The following is a 23,637-nucleotide window of genomic DNA, read 5'->3' on the forward strand; positions in this document are numbered from 1 at the left end:
TATGAACCCATACACATAGGAGAAATCAAATCTTGATAGTCTGATAGAAGGAGTAACTTAAGACACACTTTTCCTGATAGAATCTGCATGCTTCAGGAACAAGAACAAGGCAACACTGCATTTAACAGTCTCTGGTCATAAGCTTACCAGCTTAAGAAGCTTCTCATTAACTTTTCCCCTGTGGTAGAACTTAGTTTTTCAGAAAATACACTGGCAAGGTGCTTCTCTATTCAATTTCAAAAAAACTAAAACGTGCATACACCTAAAGCAAAAACAATTTCTTCTGAAGGTTTTTCTAATAATTTCTGGCAACTTCTTCAGTCCTGTCCCATATTATCTCCTGCAATATCAATACTATGTTGGACTATGTTATTGAAACATTCCACATTTTTAGGCAGGGCAATGCTGATTAAACTAATTTCTTCAATTAAAGTTTCACTAGCCCAATATTAGTACATTATTTACAAGCTGTTTGCTGGTTTACAAGGTTTATCCATTAAATCAAATAAGTCTTGTCAGTGACATTTTTTTTAATTGAGACCAGGACACTATTTTATATTCAACCCAAAAAGAGGCTGCAGTAAAGGACAGTAACAAAACTGTTTGACTTCAAAGTTGTTTTAGCAATTGTGGAACTACGAGCAAAAAGCAGTAATATCAACATAAAAATCACTGAGTAAAAAGTGGGGTTCCTTTCTTGTTGGAAGAATATGGCTAACAGAATAAAAATGTTGGAGAAATATCATTTTATGTGTATTTGTTTTCACCCTCTGTCAAACACAGATCTTCTAGTAAACAAAGCAAGTTAGAAGGTAGCCTTTTTGAATGCTTTATTAAAATTAGCATCCCATCAGTTTCTCCTAGAAATAAAAAGACCCTAAATTAAGATTCTAAAAAACTATAAAAACTATGTAATACATTTTCCTTACGAATTCTCCAGTAGACCTAAACTTGAATTCTCCCATCAGTGTAAACCCATGCATCATCCATATGATGATGGTCAAATCAAAGAACAAAAAATTTATCTAAATTTTCTTACTTGCAACCTGACAATAGAATTATTTCTCTTTTCACTATAGCATACAATTTTATCTATCCATCTGTCGCTGTTTTATGCAAAGCAAATGTTCACTGTTTTCTTAAGAACAGGAAAAATTGAAATTCTCCATATTTCAATGAGATACAATGCTCACATCTAAAAGGCCGATTTTTTTATCAGCACAAAGGGTTTTTTCAATAATAAGTTCTCAAGCAGATTAGTATGAAAAAGTCAGGAATTTTTTTTGTTTGGTTGTGGGGTTTTTTCTTTTAAGTACAAAATAACTAAAGGTATCTACTTATATTTTACTGAACCAAGTACAGGCTAGTCATGACTGCCATACCTTTGGATCCAATTTTTCCATAATGCCAGAATTTCCCATTTCTATTCAAATTACAAGCTATAACTGAGAATTCATTATCTATCGAATCTTATGTGTAGGACCATTTACTTTTTAATGAAACCAAAACAAAAAAACATAAAAGCAGAAAATGTTCCCTAGCTTACAAACATACCTTCATTAAACCTCCTTTTTAAATTAAAAATATGATATTAAAGTCAGGTCTAATGCAACTCATAAGATGTAAAACCCCATGCAAGTACTTTGTTAGAAAGTTATTAAAAACATTTGTTACTACCTCATTAACTTCTGTGCTTGTCAAACATGTCTATTAAAGAATGTTAAAATTTAATCTTAATGTCTACCTATTAAAAAACAGAAAGCAGAGAGAGAAATGAAAGAACAACACATTATTGCTAAAAGCCTCAACCAATCAAGGCAGTGATAGTGATAGCAAATTTTGCCACCTTGAGAACTCAAGAAAGGAGAGTCAGATACTTCTGGGGACAGAAAGAGATGAGTAAAATAATACACTTACAGAATTATTAGAAATATTATTACTTTAATACTAAGCAAAGAATGTTTCTTACTATTTTTTATTTTCTATATAACATGGAGCAAGATTGAGAAGTATTATTAAAGGGGATAAGCAAACCCAGAAATAAACTGAGACTAATGAGAAATTGCCACAAAACATCATCTTTGATACAGAAGAAAAAAATCTCAAAAAGTGTTCAAAGTAGGAGATATTAGAAGCGACATCATACTGTGCTACCACACTGGCGCAAAAGAAAAGAGATATCAAAATAAAAGAACACCGTTCAGAACTAGAAAATCCTTGACACTAAGTTTCAAAATGAGAAATTTTGCTTTCCTGTAATTTACAAAAAAAGAAATCCTGTTTGTTTTTAACATAATCCTGTTCCCAAGAGATGTAAATCCTTTAGATTTAATTTCTTACATATAAATCTGTCTCACATGAAATGCAATGGAATAGGAATGGTGTCACTGCATATGCTGATATTATTATCAGGGGTTTTTTTGCCTTACAATACTCTAATTTCAAGCACGCAAGTCATTAAGCATTGCAGCTTTCAGGCCAAAAATTTTTGCTTACAACTGTCATAAAACTTCAAAAGCCTTCATATTTTTAGAAGCGTCTAGGAATACATGCTTGGTTTATTACATCAAAAACCAGTTCACTGACATCCCTGCATCTGGACAAGACTAAGCATTCATGAAAGAAGTGCAAGCTAGAAAGCTTATTTTCCTGATAACGGACACTATAATCTGGCATAGTTGATGGTTTTGAACAGAAACTATCACTATTCCTTGAAATGGTACAATCCAGCTAAACAACTCATCCTTAGTGGCATCACAGAATTCAGATAATGTGACAAGGAAGCTGAACAGCATTCCAGTCCAAAGCAGAAATTGTGTATTTCATCTCATAGAGGTAAACCTGAATATTAAGTTATAAACGTTTTTTACCCATTTTGAACACAGATGCAGAGACATGTGCAAGCTATGCTGCAGAAATTAATCAATTATTTGAATTTTAGCTGACAATGTAATTTCTTAAACTAAAATTTCTTCCTCATCTAACCTGAGTGATACCATCCAATGCAGTAATATCACAGTAAGCAAAGCAAGCCCCTTCTCTAAGGGAACTTCCCTCTTTCTTTCTCCTTTTCCATCCCCCCTCCCTTTCTTTACTGCAGGAGATCATCAAGTGAATAAAAGGTTTAAACAAACTATCTCTGCACAGAGTCAAGCATATGCCAAAAATTTCCATTGTTGTTAAAATCAGCAGATTGAAGATTAAATGGTTAAACATTTTAAATCCCAATGATTCATCCATTTGTAGCAGGAAAATAACATCTTATTTCTTTCCCTGCACGCAAAAATATCAGGATGACCTACTGTTACCACTTTACAATTAAAGAACCTTGGCAAAATACACTTGTTTCCTCCTACTCATAAACAATTTAGAAAACCTCCAGGCCTAACTCCGTATTTCCTAATTTTATAAACCTTTCTCCGTTTAATTTTAACATAAGAGCTGACAATAAATTGGCCTTACTGACTGTGCGCATCTCGAACAGATACACAATACAATATAAACAATGTGGTGAGGATACTGCAGGAGCAAGAAAGAAAAGATGCAGATGGCATTGCAGTGAGACAAGAGTTTGTGCTACAGATGAAAGTATTTCCCAGACCAAAGCCTTTTGTTAATCACGGAATTGTGCCCCTGAGCGCGGTGTTTTTATCCCGCGGATTGCGCGGCTCCCCCGGGACAGCGGCCGTGCATCAGCAGCAGGCCAAGGTCAGGGACAGCCCTGCAGTCGCCAAGCAATGCCCGGCCCTGCCTGGGCTGGAGGGCACCGGGGCAGGGTGGGCAGCTCGGCTGGGAACCCACCCGGGCACCTGCCCTCAGCCCTGAGAATCACATCTTTGTTGGGTTAACTAAAGGGCCACGGCAACAGCTGGGAACAGCTGTACTTCAGACACCTCAGGCAGGACTGGTGCTACTTCCCTACCGTGGAGCACCAAGGACCACAGCCAGGCTGAACTTTGAATAAAGGTGAGGCTACAAAAAGCGACGGCAGCCACTCAGTATTGGTATTCAGCAACATTAGTATCTTGGGCACTACGAGACAGTCTCTGTGCCTTCTGAGAAACCTCTTCAGAAAGAACTGTTCCACACTAGTAAGTCTTTCTATTATACATTCTCTATTATTAGTTATTACTATTTTAAGTTTTTCTCCAGGTCTTACAAAAAAACTGTATAAACAGACTTCACAATGACGGCGTTTAATTGCTTTGCATGTGCATTGGCTAATGCATAAATGATTCGAGCAGCTAAGAGCTGGAGGTGCGGCTTAGTGTCCATCCTTTTGGAACCCAGGAAAATCTAGTGAAATAAAGCAATGATTCTCAACCGGACTCATGCAGTCTGAAATCATTCAGTGTGTCTTCTGAAAAAAGAAAGAATTTAAAACATGCCTATGATCCTTGGGTTTAAAAGGTACCACTTCCATACCTTTTGGACTATCAATATTAAATTAATGCTTTTTCAAGCATATTTTAAGACTGCAAGAACAGTTACTTCGTGGATGTCTATAGAACCAGAGCATTTATAAGCAATTCTTCCAAATGATGGATTACAATGGAGAAAGTTTATTTCATTCTTAAAAAGATCAACTAAGCATTCAACCATTCAGTTAAGACAGGACCAATAATTTCCCCAAAGAAACTTAGACAAGAATATACAGTCTAGTACATGTCTAACGAAGAAGCATTTCTTTGGAGAAATCAAATTGGTTTTGTCACTTTTTATCAACACATGGATCTATTTCCAACAACAAAAAAATACTTTTACTTTTGGAATTACATATACATGCAAAATGCAAACTTAAAACACTATGCTTTTTACAGGAATAAGATGGTTCTGAATTTCTAAGAAACAGTTGAATTATGGTTCAAGATAAACAGAACAATGCTTATCATTCAGTGCTTTTCCCTGTATTGTGAAAACAATATTATTATATAAATTATATATAATATGAAAAAAAATTCATTTTAGAAGCCAGATAAACAGAAGTGCTTGTAAATAATTAGTTACCCATATTCAGAATGAAACAGGATCTTTTTACGTTAATTCTATGGAGACAAAGACCTTGGATTAGGACATACTTTTTAGCACAATCTCATAGACACTTTAAGTTACTGAAATGTGAGGGTAATTTTACTACATAAACACCTAAGAGACTCTCAGGGCACCAGCCTCAAAACTGGTATCATTGAACACTTTTACTGGTCTTACCAGCTGGCCTGAACTGACACAAAAGGGGAAGCAAAAGGTCCTGTTAAAGGACCTGACAGTGACTGGTGTATAAATCAAAACACGTCAAAACACATCAATTGTAAAACTATACAGCTATCAAAACCATGATTTTACAAATGTGAATTGGATTTTTAACTTTCAGCTTTCATATGTTTTCATAAAGAAGAGATGATGTCCAGTGTCTGATAACTATCGCAATATTTTTTTATTACTACAGCTATTACATCAAGTTCAAAATCTTTTGTTACCAATGCCAACCCATTATACAAATTTCTTTGTCTAAATAGTGACATCTTACATATACATATTCTGGTTCCCAAATTTCACATATTTTGTTTAAAAGTTATGGGGCGTTTCGCATTATTAATTAATAAACAGATGCCAGGATAAACTTTGTGAATCTCTATGATAGTTCCTTTTTCCAAAGGAAATATCTGATTGTTTCCTTCAACAATCCAGACACCTGAAGTTAAATTGCAGAGGAATGGAGATATGAGCAAGATCTACCTTTTCCACAGATACTGTCTCTGATGTACCAACCATGAAGCTGTTAGAGCCATCATGCATGAAGCTTGGCTTCTTTCAGACTATGCACACTTGATGTGTAAGATTTTCCTGGAGAAGGCTCATTCTCTGCATCAGACCAAGTTACAGAAGTCAGTGTTGGCACAGGAGCCAGAATGGCAAGGAGAAATAGCCATAAATATGGACTCTTACTTCCAAGAAATTCCATTTATTATTTGTAAATAAATAATTATTTATACATCTATTATTTGCAAAAGAAAAATTTCTGTACTTCAACCAAGTCCAGAAAAGGCAATTGGCTGATGATCAAATATTGACTTGCAATTTGTAGGCACACAGGTGGGAGAAAGCTGGATGTGCATCAGCCTTCACAGAAAGCTGACCTGGCAGCCAGGGAAAAATGAGCAGAAAAAGATTTCTGCATCTGCAGGTTATTGTAATTAGTAATGAGCATTCTATGAAACTTCCTAAGACACAAAATTAGAACTGGCTCATTTTACTCACATAAAGTAAGAGAATTTTGTGTGGACAATTTGATGACTACATTCAGCTTTCAGCTGCTAGCAGATTTTTCAGGGTAGAAAATAAGCAGACTACAGATGGGGAAAACATTGGAGCTGGCTCAGCAGGGTTAATTCTGGCATGATGCTGCATTACCAGTCAGCTGCAGTGCCTCAGCACCACACTCCAGGGACTGGGGTAATTGTGCATGGAGCTGGCAGGGAGTCAGGAGCTTTGTTAGCTCCTGATCAGCATTAACCATTCTAAATAAAGCTCAGCTCTACGCAGACAAATGTAGGTGACTCCACATGATCCTCATCAGTACCCTGGAGCTTTCCTCCATGTGGAGTATGCTATTTCCCCAATAATAGATAGTGGAAAGTTGACTACTAGCAGAAGAAAGATTTTGTCCAAAGCTGTTCCACTCCAGCTTCAGCCCTTCTGTACAGAACTTCCCAAATACATACATGGAAAGGAGGAAGTTAGTAGAAGAAAGCAGACCTTTGCATTGTCACAGGTGCACAAGCAAAAACCTGCAATAAAGTGAAAAACAGAATTTGCATTTGGTGTGCTTATTACTACAGAGTGAAAATATTTCATCATAATGAGATGAGCTTTAAACATTACTGAGAATTCCATAAGGTTATAGTCCACACAAGGGAACACTTTCAGGGGCACAAAACCACTCTACAGAAATTAAGACAAACTAAACAAACAATTCACTAGAATAACATCCTGTGACAAGATAAACTGGTAAAAGTGAAAATAAAAGGGGGACCAAATGAAGGCCTAAATACAAAGAGAGACCAAATTAAGACTTTGACACAACTAAGCATAGCATCAAAAATCCACCAGATTGCTGGATGATTTACTAAAAAACTTCTAGAATAAATCTGATATGGACAATAAGGAAAGCAAATTAGTATCAGCGGTAAAAAAACTACCGTATCTATCAGCTCTGAAGAAGACCTATATAAGGTCCAAAAGGTCACCATATTGTTAAATTGTACAAGAAAGTTCGCAGTATTTGGAATGAAAAATAAAGAGTCCATTTTGTGGTCTGAAGGTCTCTGTATTTTTCTTATAAGATCAAGAGATTTCCAAAGTGAAATGTGAGCATATATTTTTCTAACATTATAGAGATACAGAAACTTTTGATGTTGAAGAAAATTGTGAGAAATTTTCCAGCGGCAGATTATAAATAAAGCCTTGCAATACCAAGTTTTTAAACCTTTAGATCAAAAAACAACGTTAACAGATCAGGCAGGAGACAAGGAAGAATAATCAGGGTGAGGACAGGATTTTTTTCTTACATCTATTAATTATTTGTAGCCAGAACTATTTTATCTGAATTGACCAATAATGTGGTCTTGCAGATATTGATCACTATTGCAGTCTATTGATCCAATCCACAATCAGCTGAGTGCAATGGAAACAGTCTTTAATTAGGAATTTAAATATGCCTGCAAAACAGATTCTTATTTCTTTCTTCATTCATCTCATCTTGAATCATATAAAATCTTTTATCTTCACATAGAATCCAACAGAGAACTCACCCTATAGCGATACACAATGAAAACATTAAAAAAACATCTAAAAAAGGCATAAACCCAAGGGCACCTAGAACAAACTGTGCTTACCACATCTATACAGCACAGCAGATGACTGAGGTTTTCAGAGCAAGGCCTCTGAGCTGCACTGCCCAATTCAAGCCATTTAAGAGTACCTGAAAAAATGAGCTTCTTTAGACTGTCAGAAGCACCACAATCCACTGTGAAAAAATTAAACCACACTTGCCACACCATTGGGTATATTTGCATACATACATTAATGATGGGAGTCCAATTCAACTGTTCAGCTCAAATGCATCATTGCAGATAAATATTTCAAATGTTGCTAGGAAGAAGTTATTGTTACACAGCTTCAACAATAGATTATTCTAAATCTATTCCAAATCCCATACAAAAATGGAATCTCAGATTTTACTTACACTATCAATCTGCACTGAGTTATCACAAGTGTAGAAAAATAAGAAAGCTGTTATATGGTCTAGTTAGTTGAAACAAAACAAGAAGATGAATTGCAATGCTAATAAGAGTTCTTTCGCCATCTGATTTTCCACAAAGCATTTTTCATTTTATAGTAAAATATTGAAAACAAATTTGTTCAGAATGATGCCTCTGTGCTTCATAGGATTTTCAAGTACAATTCCCATTCTCAGCTAATCTAGTGATAGGAGCCATTTACTTGCTCCGGGAGCACCTTTCCAGAATAAACAGAAATAGTAAAACAGTTATGGAACTTTAATTACAACTGGAAAACCTCATTGAAGGACTTAGTCCCTCAGAAACTCAATATTATCAATAAAACCAAAAATTACCGGCAGTGAAGAACTATAAAAACTGACACCCAACATATTCTAGAAGAATCCTCTCATTCAGCCTGGAATAAGAAGAGATGCAATCCACTCACACTTCCAAGTTGATGTAGATGACTATGCAATATGACCTCAGCAAAAAGGCATGTGACCTCCACGTTAGTTATTGGCTGAAGCGGAAATGAGATCTAAAAAAGCTAAAGACCTAAATAAGTCCTAAGTGAAAGCCAGGGTTAAGAAGATAGTCAAAAACAGAGAAATCTGCTAAATTTGTCAAGCACTGAGCAAGTTTTACCAAATTTTTCAGAACTAAAAATGTAGACAATATTTCTAGCTCATAAGTCACTGCTGAGGTTACTGCTGCTGAGCAAAAATATTTTACCTATGATAAGTCCATAATTTGTATAATAGGAGTAAATGCAAAGTAACTGGATCACTCTAGTTAGTTCTCTAGCATTCACTATGGAAATGAAAATCAGATTTGCTACCAAAAAAAAAAGAGAATAAATATGATTATTATATTTGGAAACTCATCAGCAGTGAAAACTATTTTTTTTTCTAAATTATCTGCTTCTTGTATATCCCAATTCATACCTTGATGCCAAAAATTAGTTCTTAATATTTCTATTTGTATGAAATCCTATGGCAGATATCTAACCATGTCTGGTTTTGTATTAAAGAATAATGCTGGTCTAAGAGGAAGCAAAATTCAAAAATCCATACAGATGGCTAAAACTCATTTGGGTTGCTGTATCCACCTGAACAATGGTATGTAACATTGTAATAGGACCAGAGAAATTCATAATCCTTTCATACCTGTGAGAGTGCTAAGGACACCTGGAACACTATGCAGCATCATTAATGCATTTATTCAGACCTGGAATACAGGCAGGTGCCAAAGGAAAGGCCAACAGTCAAATTCTCTGATATATTATGTGAATTCACCTAGCTGAGACACAGAAAATTCAAACCAACTACCCTTTTACTTATACCTAAAGAACTGTCAGTACTGAAATGAAAATCCCACAATGCCATTGAAATGCAAGTCAAGCAAGAAAAGAAGCTATCAGACTTTTTCAGCATCTAAATCCTCTTCGTCTAAGAAGAAAATAAAAACTATTTTTGGAAGCTAACTTTATTTATGCAACTCACAGTTAAAAGACAGCAACAGAAGCTACAGAAATTACATTCCTGCAACTGCAGTGAACAGATGCCTAAGCATCAAACAAACTGGGAATACAACAGATGTTATTCTGATAAAGGTAGAGGAAAACCAGGAAAACATACATAGAAAATATTTCAAATAGATTGCCTTCTAATGGCCGTTTGAAGTATATATTCACTCCTCTAGCTAGCATCCTCAAAAGTATTCCAAACCCTGTGAAGGTCAAAGGCAAGGACAGCTTTGTGGTTCAGGAGCAGCACTGCTGTGGATGTCGGACCAGGGCCCCAGCCCAGCTCTCCCTTTCCAAACGAGCTGATGCAGCAATGCAAACTTCCCCTGCTCAGAGCATATTTTGCACATGAAACCACAGCTTCTGTAACAGTCCAGAGCACAGACACAACTGCTTTGTGATTAAGCCTGAATGTATTGATTTCCTCATTCTATTATGAATATCTATAGCAAATATTTCAGCTTATCTATTATACAAGCTTAAAAGTGATAATAAGGTTTAACTTTTGTCCTTTTTTTCCCCCAATGCTGCCTGTATTTCATGTCTTAGCCAAAGAAATGCAAACACACAACATCGTATTCCGTACTCATCTTCATCCCACTTACTTGACAGGGTTTAAAGGGACTATGAATGATTTATTATTCTACTCATCCATAATTGCAGTAAAATGACTGCAAATTAGTTTCTGCACTGAAACATCCCTGCATCAACTTTTCTTCCCTCTGGGTTTGACATTATTGTCTTTAGAAAGAAAGCAAATTCTTCTAAAATGAGGGATACAAGTTTTATCAGCTTAGCCTGATCAGCAATCAACCCAACACCTTTACAATTCCCTTGAAAAACTGAAAACCTCATCTCTGTTATTTCAAAAAGACGGAGAAAAATAAACTGTGCAGATCAACAACTGGTACTCAACAGTTTTACAGTTATCTCCAAAATTAGATTAGGTAATGGCAAGGTTAATATCTAAATCAATATACCATTAAATACTCAGGAACTTTTCTCTCTAGACACCACAAGTGGTAGAAACTTCTAGCTGAACATAGGGGTTATCAGAAAATGACGGTTCATTGATTAAAATGAATTTTGTGCTGGCACTTCTGATCAGAGGAGGCCAAATCACAGATGTGTTTCTGACAGACACTTTCCCTCCCAACTGCAGCACTAATGGCTCTGCTCCAAGATCAGGGAATGCTGCCCCTTGAAGCCCTCAGCTGCAGCCCCACTCTCAGAGAAGAGAATTTCAAAGCCATAAGACTGCCAGGGTAACTTGAAATTCTCAAGATTTCACAGAACTTCAGCTTCACAGAACTGCCCTGCTTACTGCCAAGAAGCCTGGAAGAGCCTCTGCCAGCCAGGAGCTCTCAGAGTTCAATAGCCGCTGGCAGCAAAGGTCCCACCTCCAAGTGGGATGAACTTCCACACCATAGGCAAAGAGCATAGAAAATCTCACAATACAGCTGGATGTAAATGTATCTTGGAAAAGAAAAATGTCCTCAGAACTAGAAATCTGAAGTTGGAAAATGCTGCAGTACTGATTACAAAGTGAAAAGCACACACACCATGCAAAAATAACTAAGATGCTGCACTTGTGTTTGCTGTATGTCACATACTAAGGTTTGTTAGCACGGCTGTCATTCCAGAGTATCCTTCAATTGATTAGTATATGATTTACATTATGTTGCATGTAAACATAAAATATGGTTAAATCACTAATATGTTACACTAACAGAAAAGTTTCCTCCACGTTCCTAAACCAAACACAGAGAAGTTTGGGGCCATACCCTAGCTTGCTACACGCTACTGCCAGCAGGACTTGATAATCAGAGAGCAAACTGTAACTGATAGATCTATCATGCTGTGCTTAAGCAGGCTTTTGTGAAAAGGCAGAACCACTGTATCTATTGATCCATCCTTTCTCACTCACCTGCAGAAAGAGTTGAAATTATATGTTTGCAGGGGAAGATGTTTAACTGGGGAGAAAGGTGTTTTGGAATCAAGTGGCACAGCTGACCTTGTTCCTGCATTCTTTCACCTTAGAGAATTTCTTTGGGACATTCCAAGAAACCAAAGCTCAAATCATTACTGAAATAACTACTTCCAAACTTCCATTTATTATTTTCATAGACGTAGAAATGATTATGAATTTACATCAGCTTTAAGTGGTATCATAGTCAAGTCCCAAGCAGCCCTCTAAAGATGTTCTACATTTTTAGAATCCCCTGTACAAGCCAGGTCCCCACACACCCTCTAAAAGATTATCAAGAATTTCTATAACATCAACTCAGTACCTTTCCATTACTTTTAAAAGGCAATAGTTAGACAAATTTTAACATTAGAGTCTATTACAATTATGTAAATTAAGTCAATTTGTCCTTCCTTCAATTAAACATGTTAATTTCCCAGGGGACTCAACACAATTTTCTTCAGTTGTCACATATGCCATCATCGCACCATACACTGTAGCCTTAAGAAGAATTAATCAAGTATCTGATCTCACAGACCCTGCCTATGTCAGTAAACCCCATGAAACCCAACTCCCTGAAATTCAAAGACATTCTCAAATGAGAAAGTTTCTCAGATCCCCATATACAAGAACAAAATCTTGGTGTTCCATAGTTGCAGTAAGTGCCAGAAAACTCTCTTGCCACCAGACAGCAGAATTAGAAATCTCAACACAAAAGGCATTTAGCTCATAAACTATTATTAGACCTTTACACAGCCTTTCTTCTGTTTAATGTTCAGTATGCCTGAAAACCGGCTAAATTTGCCTGAAAATTAGATTACAATAGAAGTAGAAATATACAGTCAATCAGAAGTTATTAATAGACTGCTAGGTGTGTATGAAACCTGAAAAATGTGTTTTGGTTAGCCATTGCAGAAATTCGTTCACTAACTTGATTTTGATAAAGGTATTTAACAATTTTCTTAATTTCTTCAGCAGAAGAAACCATGCATCACCTTTAAAGGAAAGATAAAAATGAAATTTGCATGAATTTTTACAGGCTTGCTGAATTCAAAGCACAAATCATCAAGGCTGAATAAGAAACCTAAGAATTGTCATGTGGTTCTTGGAGATAGTTACTGTCCTTATGGACAAACACAACTAATATATATTTCAAAGGCAGATCACAGCAATGTACCAAGTCTGGAAAATTACAAAAAATTGTCCGTTTATTTTCCTTAGCCACGTGATTTGATTAATAGCTGATGCCCAGAAGAATTTAACTGTCTCATTGATGTTGGTTTTTTCAAGGATTGTCTTTGTCTCAAGATTACCTTCAGACTCTTCCTGTTTGCCTCTGTATGAAAGTGAACAAGTAGTCCATCCCAGATTATTCAAATCTTTCCATATTTACTAATCTTTCTCGGGCTGATACCTATTTCTGCCTTCTCTATCTTGTAAATAAAGTTACCTCAACTTGATTTCAGGGAACCAAGTACTATTTGTTCATAGAAGGGAACAACATTCTAGAACAGCTTCTGCTCTCTTGTGACATTATCTGCACATCTTTAAATTGCATGTTGAACACTCAGGCTCAGTGAAGATTATACCACATACACTCACCAAAACATATGGGTCTTCATCCCAAAGAATCAGAGTTTATTCAGAATATGCATGGTTGACTGAAGTTATTCCTTCTCTTGTACACTTGCCAACAAGCTTCAGCTTTATTAGATCCAGCACAAAGGACCAGATAAGGGCTACCTAGGCTCAAAGAGAGGCTTGTTGGAAAGAAAAGGAACCATATCTTGTAACTTTTTTTACAGCTATTGTTCTTACAGCTACCCCAAAGTCTTCTCAAACTGACAATACAGGTGCTGTTGCAACTAATACATAAGGTACAACAAAGTTCTCAAAATCATTAACATTCAGTGACCTTATCTCAGTAAAACAACCCTACTTTCACAGTCAATTTGAATTCAGTTCTTACCTTATTCAAGAGCACCTTGTTCACAAACACCATTGCTACAGAAGTCTTTGAAATACTGGTCATTGATATATTGCCCTGTTTCCAGTGGGAAAGAACATTATGAAACTAAATTAATCTGTAAACTGCTAGACTGAATATTTGCCAGACATAAAAATAGTCCAAGTGGTTAATTTTTTTCTTTAACAAGAAGGTTTTTTTCATTACAATTTAAATATATCCTGATAGGATCACTAATGTGTAATTCAGAATCTGGCATTTCAATACTATGCTTTCTTACAAAATGCTTCTCACTCAGCATTTTTAGAGCCCTCATATGTATTCACAAATTAACCTTTTGAACACCCAAGATTAACTGAATTTATAGGGAAGAAATGTAAGTAAAAGGTTCTATGAGTTTTTGCCCAGTGTGACTCAGCAAGGCAGTGAGAATTGCAAGCACCAAATCCTGATATTCCCATTCCTACTCACTATGTATCACTTCCAGACCTTTCTATAAAATTTACAGCTACATTTTCAGGTTTACACCAGACTATAATACTAAAAATACATTGTAATTGTCACAGCCTGTATTGTAAAGCAAATCAAGGTGAACTTGAAAAATAATATAGGGCAGTGATATGTACTGCTGAACTCAAATAGGCTCCATATGCAGCACACAAATGAGCTTTTGAGTACACGAGTGCGTCTTTGTAAGAGATTAGACACAGCCAATGGAAAAAAGAAGAAGTTCTCTTATCAAGAAAACATTACTTTTTCAATGTTTATTTTGATGAGCCTTTCCCTTCTTACAAATTTTTTGGAAAATTACAACTGAATCACAGTTTTAGATCTTCTTCCTAATAATACAATTACAGTTTATGTTTTGTGAATTCATATTGACAAATGACAAGCTTCACTCCAGAGGACATTTATTTTGGAGTTTACTTTATTCCAGTAACATAGAAATTGGGAAAACTATACAGAAACAAAAACTTGAATAAGACTACCTTTTTTCCTTAATAGCCAATTCAAGACTTTTAATAAACAATGCTCTACGGTGTCAAATGCACATACTAAGCTGCTTTTACTTTCGGATTTTGACTTAAATGCCACTAAGACATTTTAATGCAGTTATCCCTACTTTTGCCAAAAAAAGCGCTTTTGAAATGATACAGGTGCACTGGAAATTTGGATCCTTTCATTTGGGGATCACCATACCAGTAGGCACATGGCTGAGCTCAGCTTACCACATCAACCAAGAGTATATTAAAAAAATTATTAATATTATTGAAGCTTTCCCTCTAATGCAGTTGTCAAGAGAACAGGTAACCTCTCAGCATACATAAAACCAGGATTTAGCATTGTACAAAAACTTTATATTTAGATTAACCAACAAACAACAGGAATATCATTAACTGAATTTATTCAGTTCAGAAACAACATTGCAAAAAGAAAAATATTCACTATACACACACAGAGGGAAGAGTGGAATAACTCATTTATAAACGGGAAAACATACAACAGGGGAATGCAATTAAATTGAAAGACAGAAAATGAAAGCTAGCAAAGTTATTTTTTCCATGCAATTAAACTGCGGGATTAATTGGAGCACAAATGTAGCACAAAATATCACAGGGGTTTGATATTTAACAAGAACAGAGTGAGCTGTGAGAGCGCCAAAAGCACCTGCAAAACCAAAAACCAACCTGTGTTCATGGTCAAGCCGACACTGTTTTCAGCAGACCCATATCTGCCTATTAAAACAGAATTTTAATTTTAATTCATCATCTTGTAGGATTTCTAGACTCAGGACCCTATGATCAAGTGAGATACTGCTAAATGCCACTTACGAAATTACTGATCTCAAACAAGTGCTTCTCAGAAGGGCAACATGTACAAGATTCTGAGAGCCCCCAAAAGGAGGGCAGCAATCCTACCTCCAGTAACACTGAACCAAGTCATACAACTCCACTTGCATTGGGAACCTGCTCCACTAAAGATCATTTCCAGAGCTACATAATATACACGTGACAACATCAAGTTAGATTATTTCAAAGGAAAGTAAAATGGTGATGGTTTTTAAGCAGATATCATTGCAAAGTGATTCTCTTGGATCGAAGAGCATAAACTGAAATAAAATACATCGTATGAAAAGCTGAAGCATCTTAGCATAGCACATCTTCTACTATCACTCAGTTACTTTACACCTGATCCAGCTTTTTGCAATCGTTAATCACAAAAAATTACTGAAAACCATCACAGGAAACTTTCATTTATATATCAGAATTTTTCAGAACCAAATAGTTTGCACTATGTAATGACCTGACTAGCCTTTAAAAAGAACAACTTTTAACAAATTTAAAGAGAGCATTTTTAGATACTGGAAAAGACGATACAAAGATTCACAAAGGTCAGTGTGTAAATGATACCCAAACAACAACCTCTTATATAACTGAGACAGTTTGGGTTATTACATTATTCCAGTTTTATTCTACAGATATTTACAACAAATTTTTCTAGATCCCATGGCAAAAATCACAGCACGATTCTTTATTCACTGCTTAGAAAACTGCTGAATAGTCTCTTCCTCACGTATTTTCACATGATATGCTTCCAGGCAAGATGCTAATTTGAAAAGCTTAAATTTTTGACTAGAAATACATTTCTACTACACTAAGAGGAAACAGATGTTATAACAGCTAAAATAAATTGGGTGGAGAAACTTGTTTTCACATTAATTTATTCTGTGCTATTTGAAACCACACATTGCCACAATGCAGAACTTCATCAGCTCCCCTGGAGATCAGAGTTCATGAGGTACCTGAACAACACTGCACTTGGACCACAAGAACTCACAGAAAACAAGTTATACCAGTAAGTTCCATGTGACACACAATTGTAAATTGAAAAAAACCTCAACAATGACTGAAATGTGAATATAGTCATTTGTGACTAAAGGAGATACAAACTCAGTGTCCTGAAATTCATACAAAATATTTTTCAGATATCTAACAGTAATATTGCCATCTTGGGAGTCCTGCTTGCACAGCACAAAGTTTGTCAGCATCCAGGTATAGTCTAGACTTGACAGAAAACAGACATATATAACAACAGGGAAATAATTCAAATGCCCAGCAAAGGGAAGGCAAGATCAGGACGAGTAAAAGGCAAATGCAAACTCTAATGGGGGAAAAATAATACAGGGGTGTGTATATACAGAATGGTTTAGACTGGAAGGAACCTGAGGGAGTTCTCTGCTCCTACCCCTGCTCAGGCCAAAATGCTTGGGGTTTTGGCCACTCAAGCCCAGAATCTACAAGGATGAAGGTCCTACAACTGTTCTAAATGCCTATTCCAGGGTTTGACCACCATCATTGCAAGGAATTTTTTCCTTAGCTTTAACTGAGACTTCGCCACTATAACGTGTGTGTCCCCTCTCCTCCTTTCACTGATCACATCTGGGAAAAATTCTGCTCCATGTTCTCTATGACCACCCATTAGGTGGCTGAGAATGGCACTTGGATCCCCCTTAGTCACCTCCAAAGAAAACAAACTGAACCCTCACAGCCTCTTCTCACACATAGGATATTCATCAGTGCAAATATTTAAATTCTGCATCTTGAAAGTACTGCAAGAGTGAGCAGAGCTAGTCAGCAGGAAACAACATGGTATCTCAAAACTGAGGCTAAACTACATCTAAATAAAAGAAAATTCAAGGGCATCTGCTAACTCTACATGTTACTGTTATTAAAGGTAAAAGAGCAAACAGAATGGTCAAATCACAATAGCCACATAATCTAAGTATATATCCCTCATTAATGAAATGGGAAAAATAGCATTTTAAATGTACTAGAGAATTCATTATGAATTTAAGGATAGACCTTTCAGAAGGGATGTCAGCACTTAATAGAAAACAGAATCATGTGAGGAATTAATCAGGATACTGACACCAAGGTGATTTAGCAGTTTAGATTAAAGGATGTCCTTTTACACAGCATTGTCCAGTGCAACCTGAAAGAACCTGGCCAATGAAATTCATACTGCTCACGCTGAAGTATTAGACCAGTGAGTCAAGAAACAGCAATCCTTCTTCCTGCAGCTGTTTGCTAACTCTGGATTTCTGCATTCAGCATTAACCACCACATTACTAGAAGTCTATTGAGACCAAAAATAAATTCAAAGAAAAAAGAAGCGAAAACCCAACACAAGATGAAAATACAAAAGCAGGGGTTAAAGGACAAAAACCCCCTGAAATCACTGCAGTAAAGTCTACAAACGTTCAAATACTATGATCAAAGACAAGAATAAATTCAGCTGGCATTTAAAGGTACAGGGAGGGAATGAAGAACAATCAGGCAAAAATTCAGGAGGGCAAATAAAAAATAACTTTGAAAATTATGAAAATAATTCTAAGAACAAAAATTTAATCTACCATCCAGTTTTTATAATATCAGTTCCTTCCTTAACTTTTTTAAATTCAGGCTACATCCTTCTAGAATTCCATTTTAAACAAGATGTCCACAATTACATCTAAAAAATATTTTCTGTTCTAGGTGTGGAAATACAATAATTAGAGTAAACACAACAAATCCTCCCCAAGACCAAAGAGATCTCTTTGCTACTAAAATAATAACTGGAACACTAACTCAAAAATGCATTGCACCAGTGGCTACCACATCATGCTCAGAAGTGGAACACTCAGTCATCACTAATCAGACTGGATAGAAGAGAACTGCTGCAAAGTCAGAGTGCTGCTTCAGTATGCTTGGACACTATTTGTTTTCTAGTTTTGATCACTGACACAACCTATAAAATAACTAAAAACATACGAAAAAAGCAGCAAAGTAAAAGAACAAGAGAAAATTATCAACCAAAAGAGAGGGAAAAAAATTTTAAAAAAAGCAAAACAAGCAACTAAAACAAAGCATGTATGACAGTATTTTAAAATACATTAATAATTTAGTATTTCTTCATGTGATAGCCTTTTAATGAAATCAGCACTAGCATGGGATCAAATAAACATCATGCAATTCAATGCAATTAGCTAAATTCCAATTCTGTATCTTTAAGCAAATTACCAAGTTGATCATGAAGTTTTTTCATTTCCCAACTAGTTATTTTGTACCTTATGTCTCTAAAATTATTTCATGAGGCACTAACACGAATTAATTTTTGCATATAACTTTCCTGGTAAAGAAAAACTATTTTATTGGATTCTACACATCATTAAAAATAACAGAGTAGTCATTACTTTAGTCATTAGAAATGAAAATTGCTTTTAAAAGTAAAACAAATAAAAAATGTAGGGATTATGAAGTTAATGGACCATTACTATCTCGTCATTTGACTTTATTTCATCAAATTCTCTCAGTGTAAACCTGAGAAATGGCCAATTTCAAATTCCCACAGAAAAAAGACAGTGGAATTCACTATAATTTTGTACAATTAAATAAATTGGTAATGTTTGTACAATCTCTGTCAAGAGAAGAGGGAAAAAATTCACAACCATGAAAAAAAATGGAGGTAAATTAGAGCAATGTCCCACAATGGGGGACCAGACAATCCGTAACAAAACAAGCCTGAACTTTGCAAAGCAAAGTATATTCAAACTATAAAAAATGTGAGATATATACAAATGCATAATTCATAGGATGGATGTACTAGAAGGACCTGTAATTTCTGTGGTTAAATAAATAATGAGATACTAAAGCAATTATAACATGAAATCATGGAATTGGTTTGCCTAAGTAAAATACGCCACTTGGTGATAGGAAAGCTCTGGACTTTTAGAAGTATCCCGTGTGTATGTGATGTCAGTTTTATTCTTTTCCCATGTCAGCACCAGCATCCACAGATGCCATCAACACGAGTTACAGTAAAATCTTCAGGGGTAAAATTGATGTGCAATCTCCAGGTTTGACTCTCAGCAATCTTTCTACATTATCAACTTCACCATGCCCAGCTGACTCACAGGCACATTGACAACATTTTGTCTTCATTCTAAAATCTCGACACATCTGAGCAGAATCATTGAAATGTTGTCTTTACTACCAGAAGCAACATGAAAGTAATTCTATCTTTTTAGGGAAGTGGGAGTTCCCAAAGAACTCCAGCTCCACCATAAATTCCAAAAATCCAAATTTACTTTCCATGATCTGAGTATTTAAAGACAATAATTCCTATCCTTTCTTCCCCTCTTGGCATTTCCCTCTATAATCCAACTGTTCAGTAACAACTTCAGCATTAAGACAAAAACCAGTATTTAGATATACCCCAGTGATAGCTATTGGCTAAATCAGGCTTTCTCATAACCTGTAAAGGTACATGAAAAAAATCCCTACAGTTATTTTTAAATCATTACAGTTATTTATTGTCACTGAGTTAGAAAACATGATCTTTCTTTGTAGAAGTTTAAGCCATTAGGCATCTGTTTAAGCTCTGAGGTATCTGAATGACAAGAGCAACAGAGGAAGGAATGCATTTGTACAACATATATTTATTCCCTATTTTAATAAAATAAGCAAAACCTCAAAGATGGGTGTACTGTGTTTATATTACACCTTTAAAAAACCCTGCCTGGTCTCCAGTTAAAGTTACATTTCAAAACCATAAAAACTTTTCAGAACTACCTTGTGTCCACACTTTAACTGCTGACATGATAGCTAGAACTGGCACTCATTTCATTATCCGTATTCCTTGCAAGGGTCATTACTCAGTATTTTATAAAAATAAACAAAATGTGTAACACCATAAGCCTCCTGTTACTAGGTAATAAAATGCATAACAGCTATGAAAACATTGCCTATGTCTTTTATTACAAAAACAATTAAACCCAGATCCCCAGGCACAACACTTCACAGAAGGTGTGATGGCAGCAAGTGTTACATTTTACTAGGTCTTCAAAAGGGTCATTAATCTTTCAGTCATGGATCGCAGACACTTAAGTCTAACAGCAACGTGCAGAAGCAAACACACAGCGCTCTCTTTCTCTCTTTGTAGAGATAGAAACATAGTAAACTCCTAAGACAAGATCTAAAATTAGACAAAGAGAAATCTATTTAATCCACTTTCATCTCTCTGATTTTACAGAATCTCATTAGTGTAAATATTTTCACTTTCATTGTTACATTGAACCAGCTGAGGCATTTGACGGCAAGCAGAGAATTCTGTGCATAGCGCTCCTACTTTACAATGACTCTTACACTCGACTACATATTAAGTCTTCAGTAAACGTATTATCCCTTTCATCTATTCAGCAGTATAGTTCAGATACTACATGACAAAGGAACGAGAAAATAAAGCCTAAAAAACAGACTGAAATTACTTGAAGTCATTTGCTTCTATGTCAAAAGCACTTACAAGCAAGAGCACTGACAAAGCAATGGTCGTCAATCCACAGAGCCTTTTGTAAACCACTGTCACAGAAAGTACCCAGGCATATACACATGCAGGAAACAAACCTCTGTGTACCTGCACCTGCTTTTCCTTATCTGGAGATAGAGAAAATTGAGTGTTTGTGAATTTCTTAACATGATAACAAAGATTGCCATCCTTAGTGTTAGAGACAAAAAAAACCCCCTCTTACTATTTCACGTTACTATTACTATTTCACGTTACAATAATTGAATTCAATTATGTTATCACATTAGGTCCCAATATGACCAAGCACATTAGAGAGATACTGCTTACTGGCTCTCTGTATTTTAGATCATTATCCCTACTCCAAGCGCTCCGATCTTTTAGAATTCAAAAGGCACCCGAAACGTGAGAGCGAGCATTCCTAGCCTATGAAAATGACCACTGGAGACACGATTTGAGGATTAGCATTCAATACAATAGAGCATCCGCTTCCAAGGACCATCCTTTTCACCTTCCAGTAAGTCAGTGCTAAATAACCTGCAAGGTCTGGGCAGCGGGGGGGGCTGAAGTACTGACATTAACCTGGGAGGCACCGGCTGAGCTCAGCCCCATCCTCCTTCACCCCGACCGAGCCCCTAGCCCGCCGCCGCTCCGTCTGACGCCTGGAGTAGCGGCTCCCGGCTCGGGAGCCAGCCCGCGGCGCGGGTCGCAGCCCGCAGGGCCAGCAGCCCCTCGGGAAGCCCGGGAAGCGCCGGGGCCACCGCAGCCCCGGGTGCTCGCGGCGGCCGGGAACGGAGCCGGCGGCGGCCCCGCGCGGAACCAGCGGCCGCACTGGGCGGGGAGGACGCGACACAGCCCGCCAGGAACCGGGACCGGCCGGGGCGGCAGGGCCGGCGCAAAGCAGCGGGAAGGGCGGGATGCGGAGCGGGGCAGAGCGGGCAGAGCCGCCCGCGGACGGGGCAGGGGCGCGGCGGGAGCGGGGGGGGGGATGTTCGCTCTGTCCCCGCAGAGCGCGGGGACACCCAAGGGCAGGGTCAGGCACAAGGACGCGCGGCGGGCGGGCGACGCTGAGGCGCGTCCATTACCTGGCAGGAGTCGCCGGTGACTCCCGGGGGGCAGGTGCAGCTGTAGCCAGCCGGGGGCTGGGGCAGGATCAGCTGGAGGCGGCGGGGCGGCGGCAGCGGCGAGCAGGTGCCGTTGTTGCGGCAGGGCTGGCTGAGGCAGGGGTCCCGGCCGGGGGGCGCGGCGCTGGCCGGCGCGGGAAGGCAGGCGCGGCGCTGGGCCAGGGCGAGCAGCAGCAGCAGCAGGAGCGGGACGGCTCGGGGCATGGCGGCGGGGCGTGCGGGTGCAGGCGCCGCTCCGCTGCTGGCGCCGGCAGGGAGGGAAGGAAGGAGGGATGGAGCGATGGAGGCAGCGGCCACCCTGCTGCTCCCGGCCCGCGTTCCCCGGGCAACGGGCGGGCGGGGCCGGGGAGGGGCGGAGCCGCCGCCGCGTGGCCGCCAGGGGGCGCCGCCCGCCCGCAGCGCACGGGCCCAGGGGGACGGGCTGAGGGGCGGGGTGGGAACGGGCTGAGGGGCGGGGTGGGAACGGGCCGGGCCGGGCCGGGACGGCGGGGTCGGGGCTGCGGCTGCGGCTGCGGCTGCGGCTCCCCGTGCCCCTGCCCCGTCCCGCCGGGTCAGGCTGAGCCCGGGCGGAGCGGACCGTGCTGCGCACCAGCCCCACCTTTCCGGGCGGGGCGGCGGCGGCCGGGCTGCACCGAGCTGCCGGTGCACGGGGACCGGCGCTGCGCCCCCGACCCGCTGGTTTAAAAGGGGAGCAGTGCGTTACTGAGCTGCTGGACGGGCATTCCAGGGCTGCCCAGGCAGTGACGATGCAGAGGCGCCCTGCGGGACCGAGCGCTGCCCTGGCTTAGGCAGATACCTAAGGGAAGGGACACCTTCGTAGGATCAACTCACCGTTTGCTGCTTATTTACTGTTGCACAAGCTTAATTCTCTAATAATTACTTTTAAATCCTATTGAGACCGAAGCAGGGTCAGATGAAAAGCATAAACATTAATCCTATTATTTCTCATACTGCAAAGAACCTGTGTGTTTTCTTCATTGAGGTTATCTACGGCAGATTTTAAAAAATCGATTTATGTTTTTCCAGTTTTCTGGGGATTTTTTTACTACCTTTTAACTAGAACTAAGATACGAGAGCTGTAAGTCAGCTAACAGAGAGCAGGAAGATAACCCCTGTTCTTTGACCTTCTATTCATTTGCTTCTTCAAAAGTGAAGTATTTTAATTTCTTGTAACTAACGACTTCTCACATCCCTCTCGCAGGGTACAGGAGTATTCCTGGCTACAATTTTCCTAAGCTTTCACACTTCACGTATGGCCGACAGCTCTGTCGGGAGCAGAAATAACTTGTGATGCTAATTGAACTGAAAATTCGTCAGGGTCTCTAGCAGCTTGACCACGATATTCCGTCCCCGCATTCTGTCTCTGCTCCTCCATCCCCCCCAGCCCTGTTCCCCTCCTCGCAGCGCGTTCGGTGCCGCTCCGGCTCCCTCTG

The 23,637-nt window shown here is 38.5% G+C and overlaps 1 protein-coding gene across 3 annotated transcripts in view; it reads right to left on the reverse strand.

Moving 5' to 3' along the window:
- DNER (delta/notch like EGF repeat containing) overlaps window positions 1–22,535 on the reverse strand; it is a 116,032-nt gene extending 93,497 nt beyond the window's left edge. For 2 of the 3 annotated variants that reach the window (XM_032119756.1, XM_032119754.1), the window contains exon 1: window positions 22,166–22,535. In XM_032119756.1, coding sequence (XP_031975647.1) covers window positions 22,166–22,408 — 243 coding nt within the window. In that variant the 5' untranslated portion in view covers window positions 22,409–22,535. The remainder of the gene's footprint in view (window positions 1–22,165) is intronic. The other variant, XM_032119755.1, reaches the window with a different exon arrangement.
- Between the last annotated feature and the right edge of the window lie 1,102 nt (window positions 22,536–23,637).

Source organism: Corvus moneduloides, chromosome 10 (assembly GCF_009650955.1).
Source record: "Corvus moneduloides isolate bCorMon1 chromosome 10, bCorMon1.pri, whole genome shotgun sequence".
In the NCBI taxonomy this organism is placed as follows: domain Eukaryota; kingdom Metazoa; phylum Chordata; class Aves; order Passeriformes; family Corvidae; genus Corvus; species Corvus moneduloides.